This window comes from Rhineura floridana, chromosome 10 (assembly GCF_030035675.1).
Source record: "Rhineura floridana isolate rRhiFlo1 chromosome 10, rRhiFlo1.hap2, whole genome shotgun sequence".
Taxonomy (NCBI): Eukaryota; Metazoa; Chordata; class Lepidosauria; order Squamata; family Rhineuridae; genus Rhineura; species Rhineura floridana.
Window position 1 is genome coordinate 47,575,840 of NC_084489.1, and position 23,683 is coordinate 47,599,522.

The following is a 23,683-nucleotide window of genomic DNA, read 5'->3' on the forward strand; positions in this document are numbered from 1 at the left end:
ATTTTTTTTTGTTCTGCAGACATTTTTTTGCTTTGCAGAGAATTATCGATATTATAATCACTATTTATTCATGAGTCTTCACTAGTATCGATTTTCATTCTGAACTCTGTAACGATTGCCTTTTTCATTTCAAGTGCACTGCAGAGCAGACAGATTAAGGCAGATAAAGTCAGTGTCTTCCCCGCTGCTGCTTACAACCAACACCTCATTCCCTCCTGATGCTTTCTGATTGTCAGTTACATTCAACATTTCAAAGGCATCAGTGAAAGGGAATATACATTTGAAGAGGTCACATAGAAACTAGATAGATTAAAGTATCATTCACACTATGGATTATTTCAAAGCAATTTTTTTAAAAAAATAGTTGAAAAAGAAGAAGAATGAATTGGAAACCAGGTGCAGAGAGTTGCTACATCAAAATTCTCTCTGCAAAAAATAAAGAATATCAGAAATAATAATTAATCCGATGGCGAACCTGATTATTGCAGAAACAAGCCCCTTGCTAAAATGCACTGAGAGGGCTAATCTGATACTTCTGCAGTTACAGTTGCACCACGCAGACCTTGCCACCACCTCACTCCTCCCCCTCTTCCTTCTGGTAAACAGCACTAACGTGACCAACTGAAGGGTAGATGAACATCGCTGCCCCATTATACCATTTGTTAGTGCATGCCATCAGTGGATGGGGCCAGACCCACCCCACACACTTTCCCTCTTAAAATGACCACTCACCCTCTTTTTCTCTTTCTGACACACACACACACACACACACACACACACACACACACACACTCTTCACCCCTACTCCCCCTTATCACTTCAGAATGTAAAGGAAGAGTAAGAGCACCAAAAGCAATGCCACAGAGAAAGAGGAGAAACCCAAATCTTTCCCAAAGGGTTACTAGCCAGACTAATCTAGAAAAAGACTCTTTTCAACCCTGCACAGTGGTTTGTGGGGGCTACAACTATTTTAGAGGCACCAGTAGAGGAGCATGCAACCCAAAAGGTGCATGCCAGGATCCCCTGCAATGTAACAGACAATGCTGTGGCATAGTTGTGTGTGCCAGACTCTTGAAGCAACAAAATGCTTTCATGCTGGGCCTGATTATATGGTGGTCAGATAGATCCTGGGCATGAGCATAACTGTGGGATTGTCCACAACAAAATTTCATTTGGGTAACACATCTACATAGCTCAGCACTTAGCAATGGCAGCCAATCAGCCAGCCTGAGGCTGTAAAGAAAGACCAGACACTCTAGTGTTGCTCATGCTAAGCAGACGTGGCCCTGATGAGGAATCTGTATAGAAGACTACTGAAGACCTGCATATGTGTAATCTCCAATATTTGTTCCTGACACTTTCACTTAGGTTGCAATCCATTACTCACTCACTTTGAAGGTTCCAATCTTTTTACTCACTTAATTGGGAACAATTCAGTGGGGTTTACATCTGGGTAGACATGTACAAAATCACACTTTTAATTTATTCAAGATTCATTTTTTACACTGACTCATGTTGCCTCCCAAAGCTGGACTTCAGTCTGGGAGACCTAGGTTCAAATCCATAAGCATGCTGGGTGGCCTTCTGTCAATCTTAGCTCCCACCTTTAAGTAAGAAATGAATGGGGACTGGAGTTTCTGTGACAATCAGTGAGATAAGAGGTATTTGCTTTGGTTTTTGAGTCCTGTCCCAATGATCTGTACTGGGCACACGTGCTCTGATGCCCAAATAGCACCCACCCACTCCCCACATATACACACACCATGGGAAGAACAACTTCTCCACTTATTGTGATCCAATCACAGTGCAAAGGCCTTTGAGTTTCCAGGTTTTGATCCTCTCACTAGTGAAATGTACAGGGACCTTGCACATATGCAAAGCCCTGAACTCTGGATCAGTGTGCATCTGCACATTTAATGTGCTATGAAATTATTCATTACTAACTTTACTAAAAAGCAAAAGCAAAGAGATTTGTCACATACCTTTCCACACAAATATCTTCCTAGCTACTCCGTGATCCAGTATAAAACACTCTTCAGACAAAAGCATTGCCCTCAAGAAAGGATTTTCCTCTGCAACAACTGAAACCTTCATGGACCCACTCGCATCCGATACCTGATAATACAAGACATTCACATTTAGACAACTACAAATCCACATTTAAGTCATTTTCTTAAAACACTTCATGCTGCCATCACTTCTAAAGTTAATTTATGTGTTTAAAATAACAGAGGTGCTTAACACAAATCTTAATCAGCAGCTACTGAACGGTGAATGCAAGTGCTTATGTTGAAGTTCGAACATTTCATGTTCCTAAGCTGAGATGACTGAAAGGCAGAATCTGGGTTTCTAGTTTCATTAAGTTTTTTTGGAGAGCCCGTTAACAATGTTAAAATGAAATAATAATAACAATAATTGCTATTATTATTATTACAAATACCACTTGAAAAATGCAACCTTCATTCCTTTTTAAAAGTGCATTTTAAAGGAGTGAATTTCTGCTTAGAGAGGAATATGTATTTATGTTATATATTTATATACTGCTTAATACCAAGACAGTCTCTATGTGGTTTACAAAATAGCAAAAAGAAGCAGTGTACAGAGTGCTGGATATGGATACAGTTTCCTATAAAGCCCTCTTTGGATGTTTCAGCATGTGTTCTTGAGATTTTTAAAGAAAATGTAAATTGTAAGTACAGGCAGGCCCCGCTTTACGGCGCTTCGCTTTTTGGAATTCCGCTAATGCGGTGTTGTGCAAATGCAGAAAGTCCCCACTTTAAGGTGCTTGTTCAGCTTTTACGGGGGAGTTTCTCAGCGTGCTCCATTTTCGCATCATATTTGCGTGACACGCGCCATTATTGTCTATGGGTTCCGCTTTTCGGCGGTTTCCACTTTTCGGCAGCAGTCCGGAATGGAACCTGCCATATAAGTGGGACCCGCCTGTAGCTGAAATCTATTTACTATGGCACAGGTAACATGCGTCCTAGAAGAACTACATTGCAGTATACTTCTGTGCAAATTTTGCAATGAAAAGGGCACTCAGGGTTGATTTTATCCCACTTGGGAAGAAGATGGTTAAGAGCGGCTATTCAAGAGGCCATTAAGAAAGTATTCATCACCAACTCTCAGTCATGCTCAACAGGTAGCAATAAAAGGGGCAGGACCTACAAATATGGTAAAGACCCTTAGCTGAATAGGTCTTACTTGGAGTAAACATTTTAGAAAGACTTTGGCCATGTTGAAGAGCACTGCAGGATAGGGATGGGTGAGAATTTCGATTCATTTCACATTTCAAGCAGAATTTATCAAATTTGCCATTTTTGAAACAATATGAGAACTGAAACACAGCCATCCTTCGAAATGCGCATTTATTAGAATTTTGGGATGCAGTTCGCCAACTAAACAACATTTACAAAAATGCATATATTAGGGGAAAGTGTGCATAAAAATGAATACATGAGTGAAAATAACATGCAAAAATTATTATTATTATTATTGTTATTATTGTTGTTGTTATTGTTGTTATTATTGTCTTTATTTATACCCCGCCATCCTTCCAAAACTGGAACTCGTGGCGGCTTCCAGATAAAAAACACATATAATTAAAACATACAAAGTCTAGATTAAAATAAAATTAAACTAATTCCAATATTAAAACCATTCATACTTATAGCTAAAAGAGAATCAAAAAACCAGTTTAAAAATGGAGGAATTAGGCATTAGCAATGCAGTTCCCGTCTTTAGCAGCTGTCAATACCAAAGGCTTGTTGGAATAGAAAGGTCTTTGCTTGACGCCGAAAGGACTGCAAGGAGGGGGTCATTCTTACATCCCTAGGAAGGGAATTCCAAAGCCTAGGGGCAGCCACCCAGAAGGACCTATCACGCGTCCCCACCAGTCGTACTTGACAGGGTGTGGGTATTGAGAGATGGGCCTCTCCTGAAGATCTCAGGGCCCGGGCAGGTTCACACAGGGAGATACGGTCTGATAGATAGCCTGGACCTAAGCCGTATAGGGCTTTATAGGTCATCACCAGCACTTTGAATTGTGTTCGGAAACAGACTGGCAACCAGTGGAGCTTTTTTAACAGGGGGGTAGTACGGTCCCTGTAACCTGCCCCAGTTAACATTCTGGCTGCAGCACGTTGAACCAACTGAAGTTTCCGAACAGTCTTCAGGGGCAGCCCCACATACAGCACGTTACAGTAATCTAAGCGGGATGTAACTAAGGCATGTGTCACCGTGGCCAAATCAGACGGCTCAAGGAACGGGCGCAGTTGGCGCACTAATCTTAACTGTGCAAAAGCACTCCTAGCCACTGTTGGATGTTGGATCTGGCGCAAGCAGATGCCCAGGATGCAGAACAGTATAGTGACAGGCTAGATGCCAGTTGAAGGAATGAGCTGGACAAGCAATAAGTTTTAAGAGTTACTTTACTGACAATATATCACAGCTCTCTCTGTACAAACTCCTCGACCCCCACACTCACAAGTGTCTGCTGGCCCTCTATATAGATAAGGCCAGCTGCCTGAGCCTAGGTTGCTTAGCAACGTGTCCTTGAAGATGGCTCGAGCTCTGCCAACTTTCGCTTTAAGTCACGTAGCTCACTTGTGGAAATTTAACCTCTGCTTTCTCGGTTTAATAGCCAACAATCCCCCACCTTAAATTTCCACATTCAGCCAGTTACATTTCTCTTCCATTTACATGTGTTACATTTTGCATGTCATTACATTTACATCATTTGGTTTTATTCTTCTGATACATTTCCTTTTATTTCAGTTCACATCACTTTCATTTGTAATACAGTTACTCCATTGCAATCTCAGCATCATTTTCATTATATTTCATTACTCTTCATGATTTCCATCATCCCACTTTTTCCAGTTACTGAAGTCTATATGTTAAATGGAATTTATTTTAAATCTAACAGGTGGAATACCTTTGGTTGTTCTCTCTGATCTGCGTGGTTGTATTTCTGCCTTAGTGTCTGTGTCTGTGTCAGGCGATTCCTCTGTTTCTCTCTCAGAGCTAGAATTTGATTCACTACTGCTGCCTGTTTCTTCTTGTTTTATCGGTACTGTGTCTGCCTGTTCTTGCTCATTACTAACTTCAGTGTTTCCCAACTCCACATATGTTTTATCTTCCCAATCCTGCTCTATTGCTTGCACACTTCTGCTTAACACCACAGACCTTTGTTTTGGCATCCAGATTCTGAAATACGTGTTTTCAAATCCTAGCATGAACCCTTTGTCTGCTCTCCTTTGCAGCTTCCCTGTCCTTTTACTTTTGGGAACATGTACCCAGCATTCTGCTCCAAACCTAATCAAATGGTTTAATCTGGGTTTTCTGTCATACAATTTCTGATAAGGAGACATTCCAGTGGCCTTATGGAATATTCTGTTTTGAATGTAAGCTGAATACAGAACACACTCTCCCCAGAAACCTTGTGTTAAAGAGGAGTCACATAGCATTGATCTTATTGAGTCCTGAAGCAACCTGTTCCAGCGTTCAGCTAACCCATTCTGATGAGGACTATAAGGGGCTGTTTACTCCTGTTTTATTCCTCTTTTATCCAAGTATTCAGTAAAAGAGTGTCCTAAGAACTCTCCTCCTTGATCTGATCTTATTCTCTGTATTTTGACACCAAACTGCACTTCAATTTTTGTAATAAATCTTTTCAGTTTCTCTGCGGCTTCACTTTTAGCTTTTAGTAAATAAACAGTGCAGAATTTTGAAAAATCATCAACTATTGTCAGGAAATATCTTGCACCCCCCTGAGTAGGTTGAAATGGCCCCACTAAGTCCACATGTATTAATTGATAAGGTGCATTTGTACTGGGCATGGCTTCTTTGTTCTTTGCAGCCACAACTGCCCTAGTTTGTTTACACACGTGGCAGTCTACATATTTTTCACAGTTTCTCAATGTCACATCATTACTGTTCTCTGTTGTTTTCACCACATTATCATATCCTATATGGCCTAGTTTTCTGTGCCATAAATGAACACAATTATTATGGGGTTTCTTATTAGCACACATGAGTACATGATTTGTTCGTTTCACGTGTAAGAAGAACAATGAGTTCCCCACTATTCCTTTCATGAATATTTTTTCTCCTCTCATAATATGCACTGAACCCCTTTTGAACATTACAATGAACCCCATTTCATTGAGTTTCGACACAGCCATAATGTTACATTCAATATCAGGAACAAACAGCACATCTGTCATAATGGTATTGAAACCTGCTAATTTCACTGTTCCTCTACTTTTGATAAGTTTCTTAGATCCATCAGCCATTATCACATGATCCTCTACGTCACAAAATGTATGAAACATGGATTTATCTTTGATTATACTATTTGTTGCCCCACTGTCAATTGCCCATAAATCTTTGCAGTTGTTTCCCTGCTCATTGTTAATACATTGCTTATTCTTACTAGCATAGATCACCTGTACACATGGTTTTCTTCCTCTTTCTCTTCTTCTTGCTTCACAATTCCTTTGGAGATGTTGCCTGGAACCACAAAAATAACACGCCTTTTGTCCATACAGTCTCTCTTGTGCAGCTTTGTTGTTCTGTTTTTCCACGTTGTGTTTGGACTCAGTCTTTTCCTGCTTTGCCATTTCCTGCCTCCTTTGAAATTCTTGTAAAAGTTTGCCTTCTATATAATCCATATTGAGATTTGCATCGTCCATTGCTTCCAAAGAGCTCACCAGACTATCATAACTTGAATCTAGTGAAGCTAATGTGATATACACTTTTTGCATTTGAGAATGTTCAATTTCACGTTCTGACAACTCAGTAAACAGTCTGTTTATTTCCAACAAATGCTCTGACATGGTTGTATCTCCAGATAAGCGCATCTGATACAATCTTCTGGCAAGATATATTTTAGAACTGGCAGTCTTTTTCACATGAATATTTCTTAAAGTTTCCCAGGTTTCCTTTGCCGTTGTTGCATCACGCACGTGCAGTAATTGAGAATCATCAATAGCAAGAACAATTAACGCCTTTGCCCTCTCATCCAGCCTTCTCCAATCTGCTGGAATAGGCACCCTGGCGGGTGGGTCTTCTGCGATAGCTTTCCACAGGTCTTCTTTCACTAGAAAAGCCTGCATTCTCTGTTTCCAAGTGCCATAATTTTTCCCTGTCAGCCTTTCCAAGGGAATCCCGGCAGATAACGTAACAGACATACTTTCACTTTACACAGTTCACCGCCTTTGTAATTAGAGCTTCTCACCTCTGTCCTTCAGTCAGGTTTTTTTTTTCCCACGGCTCTCTCACAGCTTTCAGCTCAGCTTTCGGTTTCGCCGTCTCTCTGCTGTTATCTCGCTGTTCTCCAGTTCTGGCTTTTCTCTGCCGCTTTTCTGCAATCCTCAGCACCAGGTAACCATCAGCACCAGGTAACCATCCTCTGCTACCACTTGTTGGATGTTGGATCTGGCGCAAGCAGATGCCCAGGATGCAGAACAGTATAGTGACAGGCTAGATGCCAGTTGAAGCAATGAGCCGGACAAGCAATAAGTTTTAAGAGTTACTTTACTGACAATATATCACAGCTCTCTCTGTACAAACTCCTCGACCCCCACACTCACAAGTGTCTGCTGGCCCTCTATATAGATAAGGCCAGCTGCCCGAGCCTAGGTTGCTTAGCAACGTGTCCTTGAAGATGGCTCGAGCTCTGCCAACTTTCGCTTCTAAGTCACGTAGCTCACTTGTGGAAATTTAACCTCTGCTTTCTCGGTTTAATAGCCAACAGCCACTGCCGAAACCTGGGATTCCAGGTTTAAAGCTGAGTCCAGCAGCACACCCAAACTGCAAACCTGTGTCTTCAGGGGGAGTGTAACCCCATCCAGCACCGGCTGTATCCCTATTCCCTGATTCACCCTACGACTGACCAGGAGCACCTCTGTCTTGTCTGGATTAAGCTTCAATTTGTTCGCCCTCATCCAGTCCACCACTGACGCCAGGCACTGGTTTAAAACCGAGACAGCTTCCTCGGAATTAGGTGGAAAGGAGAAATAGAGTTGGGTGTCATCAGCATATTGATGGCACCAAACCCCAAACCCCCGGACAACCTCTCCCAGTGGTTTCATGTAGATGTTAAATAGCATAGGGGACAAAACTTAACCTGGAGGGACCCCGCAGGCCAATGGCCAAGGGGTCAAACAGGAATCCCCCAGCACCACCTTCTGGATTCGTCCCTCCAGGAAGGAACGGAGCCACTGCAAGACAGTGCCCCCAAGTCCCATCCCCAGAAGGCGACCCAGAAGAATACCATGGTCGATGGTATTGAAAGCCACTGAGAGGTCCAGCAGAACCAACAGGGACACACTCCCCCTGTCCAGTTCTCTGCGTAGGTCATCCACCAAGGCGACCAAAGCCGTCTCCGTGCCATAACCAGGCCAGAAACCAGACTGAAATGGATCCAGATACTCTGTTTCATCGAAGATTACCTGGAGCTGGGAGGCCACCACATACTCTGTTACCTTCCCCAAAAATGGAATATTGGACACTAGCCGGTAATTATCCATTATAGAGGGGTCCAGGGAGGGATTTTTTAACAAAGGCCTTACAACTGCCTCCTTTAGACAACCTGAAATTCTGCCTTGACATAAGGAGGCATTAACCACCAAAAAGGCATGAAATGATGAGAAATGGCTTGCAAAAATGTGTACCTTTGTCAAAACTGCCTACAAAAATGTGTTTATTTGGAGAAATTCACACTAAAATGGTGGAGAATTTTCATGAGGATTTAAAAAAAAACATTCACAGAATTGCTGCAGAAATGTAGAGGACTGAATTTAACATTGGAAAAATGAGAAACTGAGAGAACCAGATCTTTCCATCCCTACTGCAGGACAATATAACACTAAAAGCAACAAAGCCTCATTAGTGCTAAACAGCTGTCTTGACTTTTGAGAAATCTGATACCAATGTTACTTTATTCAATCTGCTCCTTACTAAGAAAATAGCTGAAACAATGCTTCAATCCAATAGAGGGAGCTGTGCTAATGCTTAATCCACATTATTTTCAAAACACTGCTCTTTATGATTTTGCTGGTTTCTTTACTTACTGCTTATGTAATATATGAGTATCCTCAGTGTGCAATATGTTATAATAATAAAAAACCAAGAGGTGACAACTTTAAAATCAACAAAGTGTTGCATATGGCCTCCCCACACCCCTGCAGTATCCTGTGCTTTTAACAACTGCATACCAGGCAAACATTAAACAGCTGAGACTCTTCCTACAATGGAGATGCAGTCATGGGAAAAGCCATTAGTCTAGTACAGCCTTTCCCAACCAGTGTGCCTCCAGATGTTGTTGGACCACAACTCCCATCAGCCTCAGCCAGCATTGCCAATGGTCAGGAAGATGGGAGTTGTGGTCCAACAACATCTGGAGGCACACTGGTTGGGAAAGGTTGGTCTAGTGGCTGTGGCGCTCTAGATGTTGCTGGACTACAACTTCCATCATCCCTGACCATTTGCCATGATGGCTGGGGCTGATGGGAGCTGGAGTCTAACAAATATCTGGAGGGCACTATAAGTAAGACGCCCCTGCTTTAGCGGTTGGACTTCTAATGCAAACAGCTGGAACACCCATCTTTTCACTGCACCAACCTCCCTGCCACACCCTTTTCCCGGTAAGCAACAGCAGCCCACTTGACGGGTAGCCATCATAGCAACTTGGCCCCACCTAACAAACCACTTCTGTCTAAGAGCCAGTGGAGGCCATCATACACCTCATCATACACCGCATGTATCTTCTTCTATATAAACACTGTGATGGATTTTCATTGCTGGAAGCCATTTTGGGAACTAATCTTTGTTGAATAATGGGGGATAAATGTAGACATAGGGTTGTATCCAACTCTAGCCATACTCAGAATAGACCCATTGAAATTAATAGACATGACTAACTTAGATTCATTAATTTCAATAGGTCTATTCCGAGTAGAAATTAGATGGCTACGACTCATAATCAATAAGCATGCAAATGAAAGCATAAGCATTGACTGCAGCCAACCAGAGAAGCAGTGGAGATTGTCATATACCTCATGCATCTCCTTCTGTTGTTATACTGAACACATGTGCAAGTGTCTGTGTGAAAGAGAGTAAATTTCTCTGTGTGAGAGTCTGTATCTGTGTGCACAATAGTTGAGCTGTACAAGACTGTACACTTGTTGAAAGGTTCATGTCAAAAACTGTACGAGTGCAACATGTATATACCCTTTTTGTGATGGAAGCCATTTTGGGAGCTAATCTTGGCTGAATAGAAGGTTATAGATATAAACATCATCAATAAGCAATTCAATAACCAAATAAAAGCACAAGTCTCGCTGCAGGTAAAAACAGCTCTGCAGACAGCAGGTCATTCTGCTCTTACCATGTAGAGTTTGGCACTTTTCCTGTTGGTAATATCAGCAGCTTCATCATCGTTATCATTGCCCTCATGAAGTTCTGGTTTCTGTCCTAGGACCTTCATACCAAGAAAAAAAGAAAAGAAAAAAAGTATGAAGTTGAATAACATTGCTTTAATGTCAGTTTGTATGGATGGATGGATTAGCGGCATTGTGAGAAATTTTTAAAAAATTCTGCACAATTTAGGGCTACATTTGAACGCGGACCCTACAAACCCTTAGGATTGCAAAAAGACTTACACTTCCAGGTTGGAAGGATGAATACTCACCATTCATTACTCAAAGGTCTGAAGATCTTACTGCCCCTTTCTATATGTATATTTTATATGTAACATCTTATAATTATCAATCTTGTTTGGTAACCTATTTGGGCATGTGCACTGCTTGAATTAATGTATATGCTCCCATTAGGATTGATGGACTATTCTTATTGTTAATTTGAGTTGACATTGTTTCTTTTTTCTTTCTGTTATTATTTGCAAGAAAAAGATACAAAAGCCACACACACAAAAATCAAATAAGTAAAAATAAAGTGAAGAAAAATAAAAAGAATGAAATTAAAGTTACTTTTTATCAGTTTTTGTCAATTTTTAATTTATGGATTGATTAGCAACATCATGAGAAATTTGGGACAGTTTTGAAAGTTGACTGTAAAAAATATGATTGACAGGTGGGTTATCCCACCCATGCGGCGGGGGGGTAGATAAAGGGGAGAAAGAAATGGGAAGTGCAAGAAAGATGCCTGCATTTTAAATTGCAGGCTTCTTTCTCACGCTTCTTGCAGCAGCAGCAGCAGGAGACTGAAGGGGAGGAAGAAGCTTCTTTTTCCCTTTCATCCCCACCCCCACTGCTGCTATGGAAAGTGCAAGAAAGAAGCCTGAATTTTTCAGGCTTTCTTTAGCTTCGTGTGGCTGTTCCTTGAGCAGAATTTAAGCCCTACTCATCTGACAAGCAGAGGTTAAATCTTGCTGCATTGGCTGCAAGTGCCTGTTCCATCATGAGAAAAAGGCACCCACAAATAATGCAGAACTGAACATCCTCCCGCCGATCAGCTGACGTCACAAGTGATTGACAGGTGGGTGTGGTTTGATTAGCCCACAGATTCTGCAGCCCTGCTGTACATCGTGGTTGCTTGTAATAAAGAAAAAAGATGTCAGGAGATGTTAATGTATGCTGTATCTGTGATGATGCAGGGGTGTGTCCTGGGGTCATATCTGCATTGCCGTGAGTGCACTGGCTGGCTCTGTGTGTGGGTAGCATGTCGGTGCTGTCACCAGCACAGTCCCTGTAGCAGTGTTTCTGTGGATGCTATGGGTATGTCTCTCATTTTTACATTATTTTTGTATTTTCTGGTTGTGTGTTTTTACCTTCCCAAGCTGAGCATGCACCGGATATGGCAGCATTTCCACCAGATTAGTGTATCTCTATTTCTGGCATAATGCTGAGTATAAGACTGCTCTATTAGTAAATGAACTCAGGCTTTCCCAACCAGGAGACCAAAGATGTTCTGGATTTCAGATCCCATCAATCCGAACCAGCACAGACAATAATAATGGAGGATGGGAGTTGTAGTCTAAGTCATGTACAGGGCACCAGGTTGGAGAAGCCTGACCTTTCTAATTTCAGTGGCTTAAAACAACCGTAAGACCCAGTGCCCTATGGGGGTAAAAATCAGATTAATAACTTAACAAATATAAATTTGGGTTGGCTAAGCAGTCACTTCAGATGTTCTCCCATGTGGCCATCTTGGGAGACAACCAAGTAACATCATCTCATGCTTTTGGACAACATAACTGAAAATAAGTTCCTTACGTATGGAGTATCAAATCCTTTTAATGGTCCAAGCTGCAGAATGATCTCATGAGTCCTTTGGGAAGTCCCTTCCAGGAGCCACTTGCTGGTGGTGGATAGGGCCAAAAAGAAAGGCAGGTGGAGCTACAAACGTGACTTTTACTTTGTACAGTAGACTAGCTTCTACACACACTCACGCACCCCTCCATATCATCCATCCAGGCACTCAAGAGGCATTATCAGAGTTCAAGGACACATTCCAAGCAGGCACAAACACTAATGGAGGGAACGGAGGTGTGGCTGGGAAGGGTGTGTGGCCTGGAGAGAGTCCCATGGGCCAGAGAAAGAGGCATGGAGGTTCGTATTTGGCAGAGGTTCCCCACCTCTATTATGGGATATCCCTGAAATTCTTACAGAGGTAAGTGCTTTATTCATGGCCACCACTGGGCCCGTTTGGGCCGGTGTTACTGCTAGGAATACACAAGATTATCCAGGGAAGTGCAGTGGGTGATCTTCCTAGATTCAGGATGGCATCTGCTGGAGTCAGGGTCTCCACCACAGTTACTGCGATGGCTTGAAGGTCCCTTGCCCCCAGTATCAACTCTCTAATAACAAATTAATACAAGACCCACTGCACCATATTTTTAATGCTTGATCTAAAAATTAGAAAGAAAAGTATAAGATGGCCTTCATCCAAAACGTATTTCAGGGCACTATACAAATGAAATTTAAAATTTCAAAAAACATTGAAACACAAACCAAGAAAACAACAATGTCAAAAGGAACAAACCATTCAATCAGCTAAAAATATAATAATCTAAAATATGTGGGTAAATTTAAAAAAGTTTTAATCTGGAATGAAAAGAATACGGTTGGTGCCAGCCGTACCTCCCTTGAGAAAGCATTCCCCACCACAGGGAGCCACCACAGAGAAGGCCCTCTCTTTTGTACACATATAATGTACTTCTCCTAAAGATTAATTCAGCTAAAGTTCTCCTCCAGTGCACTGGCAAGTAGCTACAGAAGGAAGAACTCCTTTAGATATTTGGGGCCTGACATTCCCCCCCCCTCAGTGTACTATATAAGTTCTTCCAAGCCTGGCTCAGATGTGAACTCCCAGGGCTCTTAAAAGCCCATCTCAAAAGCAGAGGTGGGCTTTTAAGGCCCACCTGAACCCCCAAACCCCTTTTCTGCTCAGAATAATATGATGATGGACCCCAGTCCCATCCCCCAAGCACTCCCCCCCTTTTAACTAACCCTTCATAAAAGATGGTACACTGGCAGAAGGGCTAAGGAGAGAATTGGAAGGAAGGAGGATTGTTTTTCTCTTTCTACCTGCTTCTTTACTGTCCTGATGTGCTCCACAGCATGCTAGAGTTTCTAGGGCAATACCCTCTAGGAGCTGAGATCATATGTAGTTGTAGGGTTTACCATTTGTATACCTGAATTTTGCTCGCTATCGCAACAGATGTTATCTTGCATATAGCATGCATTAGAAAGGCCTATGGCTTTTAATGTGGAGCTTCAATCCAGCCATTCTGATGGTTGCTTTCGATATGCCGATAGCTGCTTTAAAATGTTTGACTGTTTCTAACAGGACTTCCTGCCTCTGATGAAGTATGCTGCAGCCTGTAAATTAGGGAAGTCAGGGCTCCTGCATCTTTAATAGTTGCATAAAAATAGTTGCTCATTATGCAAGCCACAACTGTTGATATTCCCTCTTCTACAGAATTATTAAAAGTGCAGGAACCCTATCCTTTTTTGTATCTGGCTGCCTTATTTGATATCCAGTGTCACACTGGCAGAGTTCCACCCTCAAGTCAGTTTCCCTATCTTCTTCCCTATGGAACTCCTCTCCAATTCAATCTGCTCTGGAGGATCTCCCAACCCTCTGAGTCAGATTTGGGGGCACACAGGAGGCTGTAGTAGGGCGGGACAATCTCTGTCACTTGTGGATGGATACTAAGGGATATCACTCTGCAATGTACTACAATTATTATTTATCCAATTTATGTCCCGCCCTTCCTCCCGAAGGACCAAAGACCTGCTTCTTTGCTTTTCAGAATTTCAGACTTCTCTTAACAAGAAGGTGCATTCTGAACTTCATGGCTCTAGAGAAGCGATGAGGAACCTGTGGCCCTCCAGATGTTGTCAGGCTAGTCCAACATCTAGAGGTCACCCCAGCAGGTATTCTGCTCTAGAGAGAGGCCTGTAAATTTGATATCCCTATATTCCAAGTAAGAAAGCACACAGCAAATAGAGGAAAAAAATAAAATCTGAATTTTGTGTGTTTGTGTATTTGTGTGTTTTGACTCTCATGATTTCTAGACTCGCTGTATGGCTTTTTTAGTTTTTAAATAACTCTTTAGGTGAACTATATTAATTTGTTACTTTTTGTATTGTTTTCTTTTGGCTCAAATCTCAAACTGAGCTTTCTATTACGGGATGGCATAAAATTCTATTAGAAGCAACACAACAGGTGTTTCTGGTTCATTCCCAGAGACCTGTCATGATAACCCACAGTTTAAGTAAATACAAACTTCCTTTATAGAGCTTAGTATCACCGAGCTAAAGCTTGTGAAAACTGAAATGCTATTGTGGACAAGTTTTGCATTAACTTTAACATGACATCCTTGCTAATAATTCACATTTTCTTTGCTTGTTTATCTGCCCTCAGCTTTAGGGTTTTTGGCCAAGAATAAAACATTCCATTACCCATGCTTGCTATCAGGAGTGGGGAACCTCAGGCCGGGGGTGGGGGCAATTGTACCCCTCTGGGTCTCTCTATCTGACCCTCTAGGTTCTCTCCAGGCCACACCCCATTCTCAACCACACCCCTCACCAGAACTGCTACATACCCTCGAGTGTTTTTGCCTGGCTGGAAAGTGTCCTTTAACTCAATGCCTTTTGCTTGCCTGAATAGTGGATAGAAAAGAGTGTGTGAGGGTCTGTAGAAACAAACCTACTGCACAAAGGGAAAAATTGCATCCCTTCCTCTGCCATCTTTTGTCTCTGTGCAAACCACTGGCATGTGGCCCCTGAAAGGTTGCTCAGATGGGAATGCGGCCCTAGGTATGCCTTTCTGCTATCCATCCCTGGCTTTATATGCTGAGTTAATTTATGAAGTCATGTAAGATATGTGGCTTGCATCTCAAAGAGGGCATCCCCCACCCCCAGATAAATTTGTTTTCAAAGCTTTAGCATCTATAATATCTCATGTCATCACCTCAGCTGTGTTTTATGCTTGGGTTTTTTTAACACTGAGGAGAGCCAGTGTGGTGTAGTGGTTAAGGTGTTGGACTATGACCTGGGAGACCAGGGTTTGAATCCCCACACAGCCATGAAGCTCACTGGGTGACCTTGGGCTAGTCACTGCCTCTCAGCCTCAGAGGAAGGCAATGGTAAACCCTCTCTGAATACCTGTCGTATCCAGGATGGGACTCAGGAACCAGACCAGTTGGTGCAAGCAAATCAGTTTTTATTAGAGTAATATCCAGACAAAAACTGCGCCTTCTCATTAAGTTGCCCTACAAAGCATATCCTGCGACACAGAAGAGAGTTGACAGAACAAGAACCCACTACCCCCCCCGTCTCTTAAGAAGGGGGCATTCGAGCGCGAATTCTCTCACTCTGCCTCAAAGTGCTCTCATCTCCACCCCTCCTCTCCTCCCTCTTTTGCCTTCTCTTTAACTGTCTTCTTGTTTTTGGCAAAGGGGGAAGCACTGTCCCCTCCCCTTCTGAGGCCTCTGACTCAGGTATGGGGGAAAGAGGGGGGCCAAAGCTTAAACCGTCGGGCTGCTTCTCCTGGCTTTTCTCTGAAACAGGAGGGAGCTGGATTCCCCCTTGCCCCTCCTCTCTCTCTGGCTGCTCTAAGCTCAAAGGAGGGGAAGGAGGTGTGGGAAGTTCATGGAAAGGAGCTGTGTCTGCTGGACTCTCAAGGTCTTGGCTGGCAGACAGTTCTATCTCTGGGAATTCCTCCCCCTCCTCTGCTTCTGTTTCACACAACTCTGGGTAAATGACCCCCTCCCTCTCCTCATCTTCTGAAACATCGGGGCCCCAATCCTGCATCCGACAATACCGCTTACCATGAAAACCCTATTCATAAGGTTGCCATAAGTCTGGATCGACTTGAAGGCAGTCCATTCCCATTTTTTTTAACCCTGGCAAATCAGTGAAAGTCTCTTCATGTGATGATGGGAGTGCATGACAGCTCCAAGGGAAAGTCTGCCCATGCCGACCCCAAGCTGTCAGCCCCACAGCAAGGTAGAATTGTACATCCCATTGTGTGTGCATGCAAATCTGAGCTGAATCTTATGTAGGGCAACAGGATGTGCATAATCACTTCACCACAAGTGGGAAGTGAACTTGAGTCCACTTTTTTCCTGTTCCTTCTACATGTTTAAATGCCTATAAAAACTGGCCTTGAATGCCTTACAAAAGCAGCTTCCAGAGAGATAGCTATATTAATCTGCTGCAGAAAAAAAACAAAGTGTCTTCTGGCCCTTTATTAAAGAATAAATGGACACAATCTGACATCAGAAATGTCAAGATTCAAAAACCAATCAGGGAACATTTCATCCTCCCAGGACACACTAAAACTGCCTTAAACTTGCTATCCTTTAACAAAGGAAGTTCATAAGGGTGATTGCAACATGAAACCACTGAATTACAGTTCATCAAGAGATTTGGTGCTTTTACTTCTGGACTGAATCTGGTCAAAGGTGTTTTTAAATCACAATAATTAATTGGCTTACCAATGCTAAGATGTCTGCGTTACCAACATCTATTTTCTACCTAGAAAGGACCTCTGTTAATTATGTAATTTTCATTGCCTTTCACTTCCTGCATTTAATTTCCCTCTGACCTCCCTGTTTACAGCACACCTGCAAACCATGTGTGTATACACACACTTGTAACTCCGGATAATGCTTCATGTTCCTGATGAAGTGGACTGTTGTCCCCAACAGCTCATGCCTCAATCAATTTGTTAGTCCTTAAGGTGCTGTAAGACTCTTGTTGTGTTTACAAAGGCCGGTAGCTCATTTTGTGGGTTGGGATTACGGGGAATGTGTTTGGAAATCACTGCAAAGTTTGGAATACATTTCTTATATCAGTAGCGGACTGTGTGGTGCGGCGGTGACACTCACCTCATCTCTGGTCAGTCGCATCACTGCTGCTTATTGGGAGTTAGAGGGTCAGTTAGTAGAGTGGGCCATGCAGTGTAAATGCACTGGCAGGAGCTCCAAATTGGCTCCGCCAGAGAGTTTGCACTGTCTTGATCTCACTGCTGTCTCATTCTTCCCCCCTACCTCCCAGCAGGCAGTGGTGACATGATAAACCAGAATGCCATCGCCCAACCATGTTGTCCGCTAGTGCCTTATATAAAAGGTTTGTACCTGAGAGGGCAAAAAAGCCTCTTACTGGATCCTGCCTGTCATAATGATGGACACTTTGGTGGTGTCTTTGTCTAATCTATCCACCATGGAGTGACATAGAAAATTCTCTTCCATCCTTCAGCTACCTATGTAGTACTGATATGCAGAAAAATATTGCAACTGTTTACCAGCTGAGAAATGAAATTGTATTTGCAGCTAACCTGATATAACCTTTTTATAGGCTGCGTAATATATTTATTTTGCCAAGACAGAAAACCATCCAGGTAGCTGGCTCTTTGACATATTTAAGGTGTTCTCCATCAGTTATCTTTGCACTGTGTGCCTCGGCAGTTTCTCCTTTATCAAATATTTACATTGTCAACATAGACCCCAGCTGCTCTTTAAATATCAACTTTGAGTGATACTACATTGGACTTATCTTATTAAGCTAGTTAGACATTAATCCAAATTCAACTAGCCTTTCTCTGGTGAATGGAAAGAGAATTCGGTGAAATATGGCATACTTATTGGCCAGGGCATACATAGCCGCAAGCCATAGTTTATTACAGTTTTGCTCTAATCTTGTCGCTCAGTTTCAGTAACTTTCCATAGGCCTATTTTTTAATTAAATTTCTAGCCTGCCTTTCCTCCCAAAGGAGCCCTGTGCAGACTATTTTTAGTTAATGGCTCTGCCATGCAATCATATTTTTTCCTTTGGTCAAACTGGAGAATAGGTTTTAAAACAGGAGTCAGATGAGTGATGTTAGAGTTGTGCAATTTCTGTCTAGAGATGGAGACTAAGCTTTTCTAAAGATGTAAGTTCTGTCTCAGCCTAAAAGTTGGATGTAGTTAAAATGTGCATCTGCTTAAGACATGTGCTCCAAGTTTTGCAAGCTCTCGGGCAAGAGACTATAGGGGTGTCCACACATCACATTCAAAGGTGTACAATCTGTTTGCCTGTGTACACAATAGCTGCACTGCATAAATCAAGAAGTGCACACTCTTTCACAGAAAATTTGAAACAGCTTGTACCTGTGTTCATTGTAGTGTGTGAAAAGGCCATCTAAATGGGCTTTTAAAAATCAAACTATGATGCTGTCGAGGGATGGGGGAGAAATTCAATTCAGTTTGCATCTAAGGCCAAATCTATCAAATTTGCATTGTCCGAAACAATATGAGAACCAAAACACAGCAATCCTTCAAACTTATCTGAATTTTGTGATATAGTTCTCTAATCAAACAATGTTTACCAGATACATATATCCCTAGTTGTCTAAACAACCAAACATGCAAAAAGACAGTAGCTTGGATTTGAAAAAGCAGGAAAACATATTTATCTGTTCCAGTCTATGAATAAAAGAGAAGGGGGGATGAGATCTACTTGTTTTAAACGTTTTAAGGGAAGCCTAAGGAATTCGGGGGGTTGCTGCACATGTGAATAGTTTGCATAGTTACAAATGTCAGTTTTAACAAACTCATACATGTACTGTTTTGCATGTGTGATTTACTTCTAATTAACATTCCTAATGCACTGCAGCTTAATAAGCATTTTAAAATAACCTGCAAGTTATCCATTAATGCAAGTTATACATTAAATAAGCAGTATACCATGTAGCATTTTCTAAAATAAGTAAAAAATACAAATACGAACATTCAACACAGTATACACTCCTAAATAGTGTGAATTCTCTATCCAGTTGTAAATTAACATGTTTTAGTTGCTAAATTAACATGCATCATTGTTTAGGATGTATATTACGTACCAATAGGAAGCATGATTTAAACCAGTGAGTTAAATCAAACTTTTTTCTTGGTGATTTAAATCACTAATTAAAATTGCCTTTAGTTAAACAAATCCACCCTGATTGTGGTATTCCCATCTTGCCCTATCACAAACTCCACACTTGTGTGGGGAAGAGGCATAGCTTAGTGGCAGAGCAGCTGCTTTGCATGCAGAAGGTCCCAGGTTCAATCTCTGGCATCTCCAGGTAGGGCTGGGAGGGACTCCTGCCTGAAATCCTGGACAACTGCTGCCAATGTAAACCAGGGCTGTGGAGTCAGAGTCGGAGTCATGGAGTCGGGAGCAATTTTGGGTGGAGTCGGAGTCGGTAGAACTACAACTCCCACGAGCCCAATCCCTGGGGCTGATGGGAGTTGTAGTTTTAAAAAGTAACTTTTCCAAGCTCTGGATTCACGTGGTGGTGATGAAATGCCTTGTGCTACCAGTTTACTACAGTATATTTGTTATTACTAGTTAATATACATTTGCCATTTATGAAGGAGTCGGAGTTGGACAGCAGAAAAGTAGAGGAGTCGGAGTCGAAGGTCTGGCATACCGACTCCACAGCCCTGATGTAAACAATATAGAGCTAGATGGACCATGGTCCACCTCCATATAAGGCACCTTTCTCTGTTCTCACCCAGAACTCAGCTAACAGGTCTATTCCTGCTTTTCCCTGATTATCAGGAACCTGAATGGGAGACGCAGAATGTCTCATCTTTTATATTACATGTGTTTATTGGTGGTGGTGTTTTCCTGAAATTAGACACACATTCAACACTGAGTTAAATATCAACATGTGGTGGGGCAATGGGATTGGGCCAGCACACCTAGCACCGTGGCATTATTATGTCTATAGCAACCATTTAAGACAGCACTAAAAGAACATTTATACAAATTTATGTTTTACAAAATGGGTGTATATTGGAGTGATTCCAGTAAAAGTGTATACACTTATGGATCTCCCATTTCTGATATGGGAGATAATACAGTCATACTCTTGGGGGGGGGGTAGGGGAAGCCAACCCAAACAAAAAGGAGATAAACTAGAATCAGGCAAGTGGGACCTGCAACAAAATATTGCAGTGTGAGGTGCTTCTGTTCAGGATGCCAGCTGGCCCACTATGCCCTCTAGGCTGCTTCATTCCACACAATACAGGTTTCTGTGGGGTTTTCCCTCCATCAACAGACAGTGTTCTGTGGCCACTGAAGATTTGCATTCCTCACTGGGCTATTTTTGGGGCCACCTCTTCCTTTGCAGTTTTTTTTAAAGTTTTTTTAAAAATACTTCTGCAAACCTTGGGCTTCCCCCAGGCTTGCTGATACTTTTTTCTTTTGCATGGATTGTACTGTTTGGGCTACATAGGGATTGACACCTGAGAAAATGAGTTCACTATTAGTATATAAGATTATGAGTGGAACAGCCACAGGTGTAGACCTAACATATTTGCTTCTAACAGAAGACTTCCCATAGAAATTATAGTAATTTCTACAAAGGATACAAAAAATACAGTTTTTATGCTCAGGTACTGATTATTTTACCTTCTTTTGCAGGTATGCAATGCAGCCAAATAGGCTTTTATTGCACCAGAGTGTTCAACCTATTCTGCTCCGATTTACGATGCTGTAAAATGGCAAGATGGAATTGAAATCACCAGTCATCATTTCTCAGGCTTTTTCAATTTTAAGTTTCATAATTTTAGCTTCATTGTGGTATCATTCCAACAGCAACAATAATAATAGATTTGCTGCAAAACACTTGTGTATCTCTTTCCCTTGATTTCACAGCATGGTGCCAGACTTAGTTTTAAAAACCATAACAGTAACAGATAATGAACAAACCCACAGCTCTGAAATATTCTTGTATTAGTCAAAGTATTTAGTTTTCTTTGTTTCCTCTTTGCATGTGGCAACCACAGTTGTGAGAGTTGAGATTATTATTGTTGATGACTCTTTCACACTTCTAGCCTGCTCTTCAATTCAAATGAAGATTCAAAGCAACTTACAAAAGAAACAGAAATCCAATATACAATATTAAAGCCACAAATACAATATTAAAAGTAGCATTCACAATAACATGATAGGGCACGTGCAATTCAATATCATTTGGCTTTTTTGCATGCTGCTATGAGCTTTGGGGACAGGTAACCTTGCAAAAGTGCTATCACAAGTCATACAATCGTATCAGAATTTAATGAAGACTGCCTCAGAACTGCAACTGTTACAGGCATGAGAAAAATCTCATGCACAAATCAGCACAATGTTTAATTCTCATAGTTGTGTCTATGCTGTTTTCAACAATTCTCCCTCAAGAATGTTAGATATTGACAAAAAGGTTTTTGTAAGTTGTTCTTTCTTAGTTAACCATCTGATGAAAGCAAATATTCATGTCATGCATACTGGCTGCCACAAGACAATAGCCTTCATATTTGATCTGGAATATTGACTCAGCAGTATCAGAAAATGGAAAGTGGTTGTAAGAAGATTAATTTAAAGTTCCTTGGAACTATTTGCATAAAATACAATTGATAGTTGTTTACATTGGGGAAGAGATCTGTACATTCTACAGTAAGCCAGCTATACTAAGGATTTTTAATAATCTTGCATTATCAAGGGCTTTGACTTTGGATGCTTAGGTATCGACTGTGGACAGGAATGACTCTGCCCACGTTAGGCTGATGTGCCAACTATGCCCATTAATGGAGACTAAAAAATTTGCAGGGGCAACACATGCCACAGTTACATCACATCTGGATGACTGCAATGCACTCTATATAGACTACCTTTAAAGAGTGCACAGAAACTAACATTAGTCCAGTATGCTGTGGTCAAGTTGTTAACAACATTATCGAAAGAGGTACACTGGCTTCCAATTTGTTTTCAGGTGCAGTTCAAAGTGCTGCTGTTGACCCCGAATAGAGATGGAGGAGAAATTCAGTTTTGTTTGTATTTTAATAAGAAATTAGAAATATCAATAATTTAAGATATGCAGATGATACCATACTACTAGCCGAAACCAGAAATGATTTGAAACAAATGCTGATGAAAGTTAAAGAGGAAAGCACAAAAGCAAGACTACAGCTGAACGTTAAGAAGACTAAAGTAATAACAACAGAAGATTTATGTAACTTTAAAGCTGATAATGAGGACATTGAACTTGTCAAGGATTATCAATACCTTGGCATAGTCATTATACAAGTGGAGACAATAGTCAAGATATTAGGAGAAGGCTGGGACTGGCGAGGGCAGCTATGAGAGAACTACAAAAGGTCCTCAGATACAAAAATATTTCACTGAACACTAATGTCAGGATCATTCAGACCATGGTATTCCCAATCTCTATGTATGGATGTGTTAACTCATTTGAAATGTGGTGTTGGAGGAGAACTTTGCGGATACTGTGGACCACAAAAAAGACAAATAATTGAGTATTAGAACATATTAAACCAGAACTATCACTAGAAGCTAAAAGGATAAGACTGAGGTTATCATACTTTGGACACATAATGAGAAGACATGATTCACTAGAAAAGACAATAATGCTGGGAAAAACAGAAGGGAGCAGAAAAAGAGGAAGGCCAAACAAGAGATGGATTGATTCCATAAAGGAAGCCACAGACCTGAACTTACAAGATCTGAACAGGGTAGTTTATAACAGATGCTCTTGGAGGTCGCTGATTCATAGGGTTGCCATAAGTTGAAATTGACTCGAAGGCACATAACAACAACAAACCTAATTCACACTTTTCAGACCAATACGGAAACCAAAACACAATTATACTTCAAAGTTCACATTTCCCTAAATTTTGCAATGTGTTCATCCAGCCAAACAATGTGTACAAAAATGTGTATATTGGGGGAAATGTACATAAAAATGCATACATTAGCAATACTATTAAAATGCATTATATTAGGGAAAAGCTTACAAAAACTGCATACAAAAATGCATGTATTAGGAGAAATTCACACTAAAATGCTGACAAATTTTCATGAGGATTTTTTTAAAATCACAAATAGCTGCAGAAATGTGGAGAACTGGATTTGAAACTGAAAAAATGAGAAGCTTAAATTGACATTCATCCATGCCTAACCTTGAAACACCTGTTATAGTCCCAGAATATCCGAAGGACCACCTTCTCCTATTTGATCCTGTGGACCTATTGAAATTCTTGTCGGAGGCCCTGTTGTGTCCCAACATCTCCTACTTAGGACTGGAGACTTTTCAGTGAGTGGACCCAGGATTTGCAACTTCCTCTTGAGGGAAGCCAATCTCACCCCTTCTCTAATGGCCTTTTTATGAAAGCTTTTGG

At 41.4% G+C, this 23,683-nt stretch overlaps 1 protein-coding gene across 1 annotated transcript in view; it reads right to left on the reverse strand.

The window, feature by feature from the left end:
* Positions 1-23,683, reverse strand: part of SCIN (scinderin) — a 78,333-nt gene that overhangs the window by 25,738 nt on the left and 28,912 nt on the right. Inside the window, exons 5-6 of the mRNA XM_061586050.1 lie at positions 10,394-10,486; positions 1,983-2,115 (exon numbers count right to left, since the gene is read on the reverse strand). Of these exons, the coding sequence (XP_061442034.1) occupies positions 1,983-2,115; positions 10,394-10,486 (226 nt within the window). The remainder of the gene's footprint in view (positions 1-1,982; positions 2,116-10,393; positions 10,487-23,683) is intronic.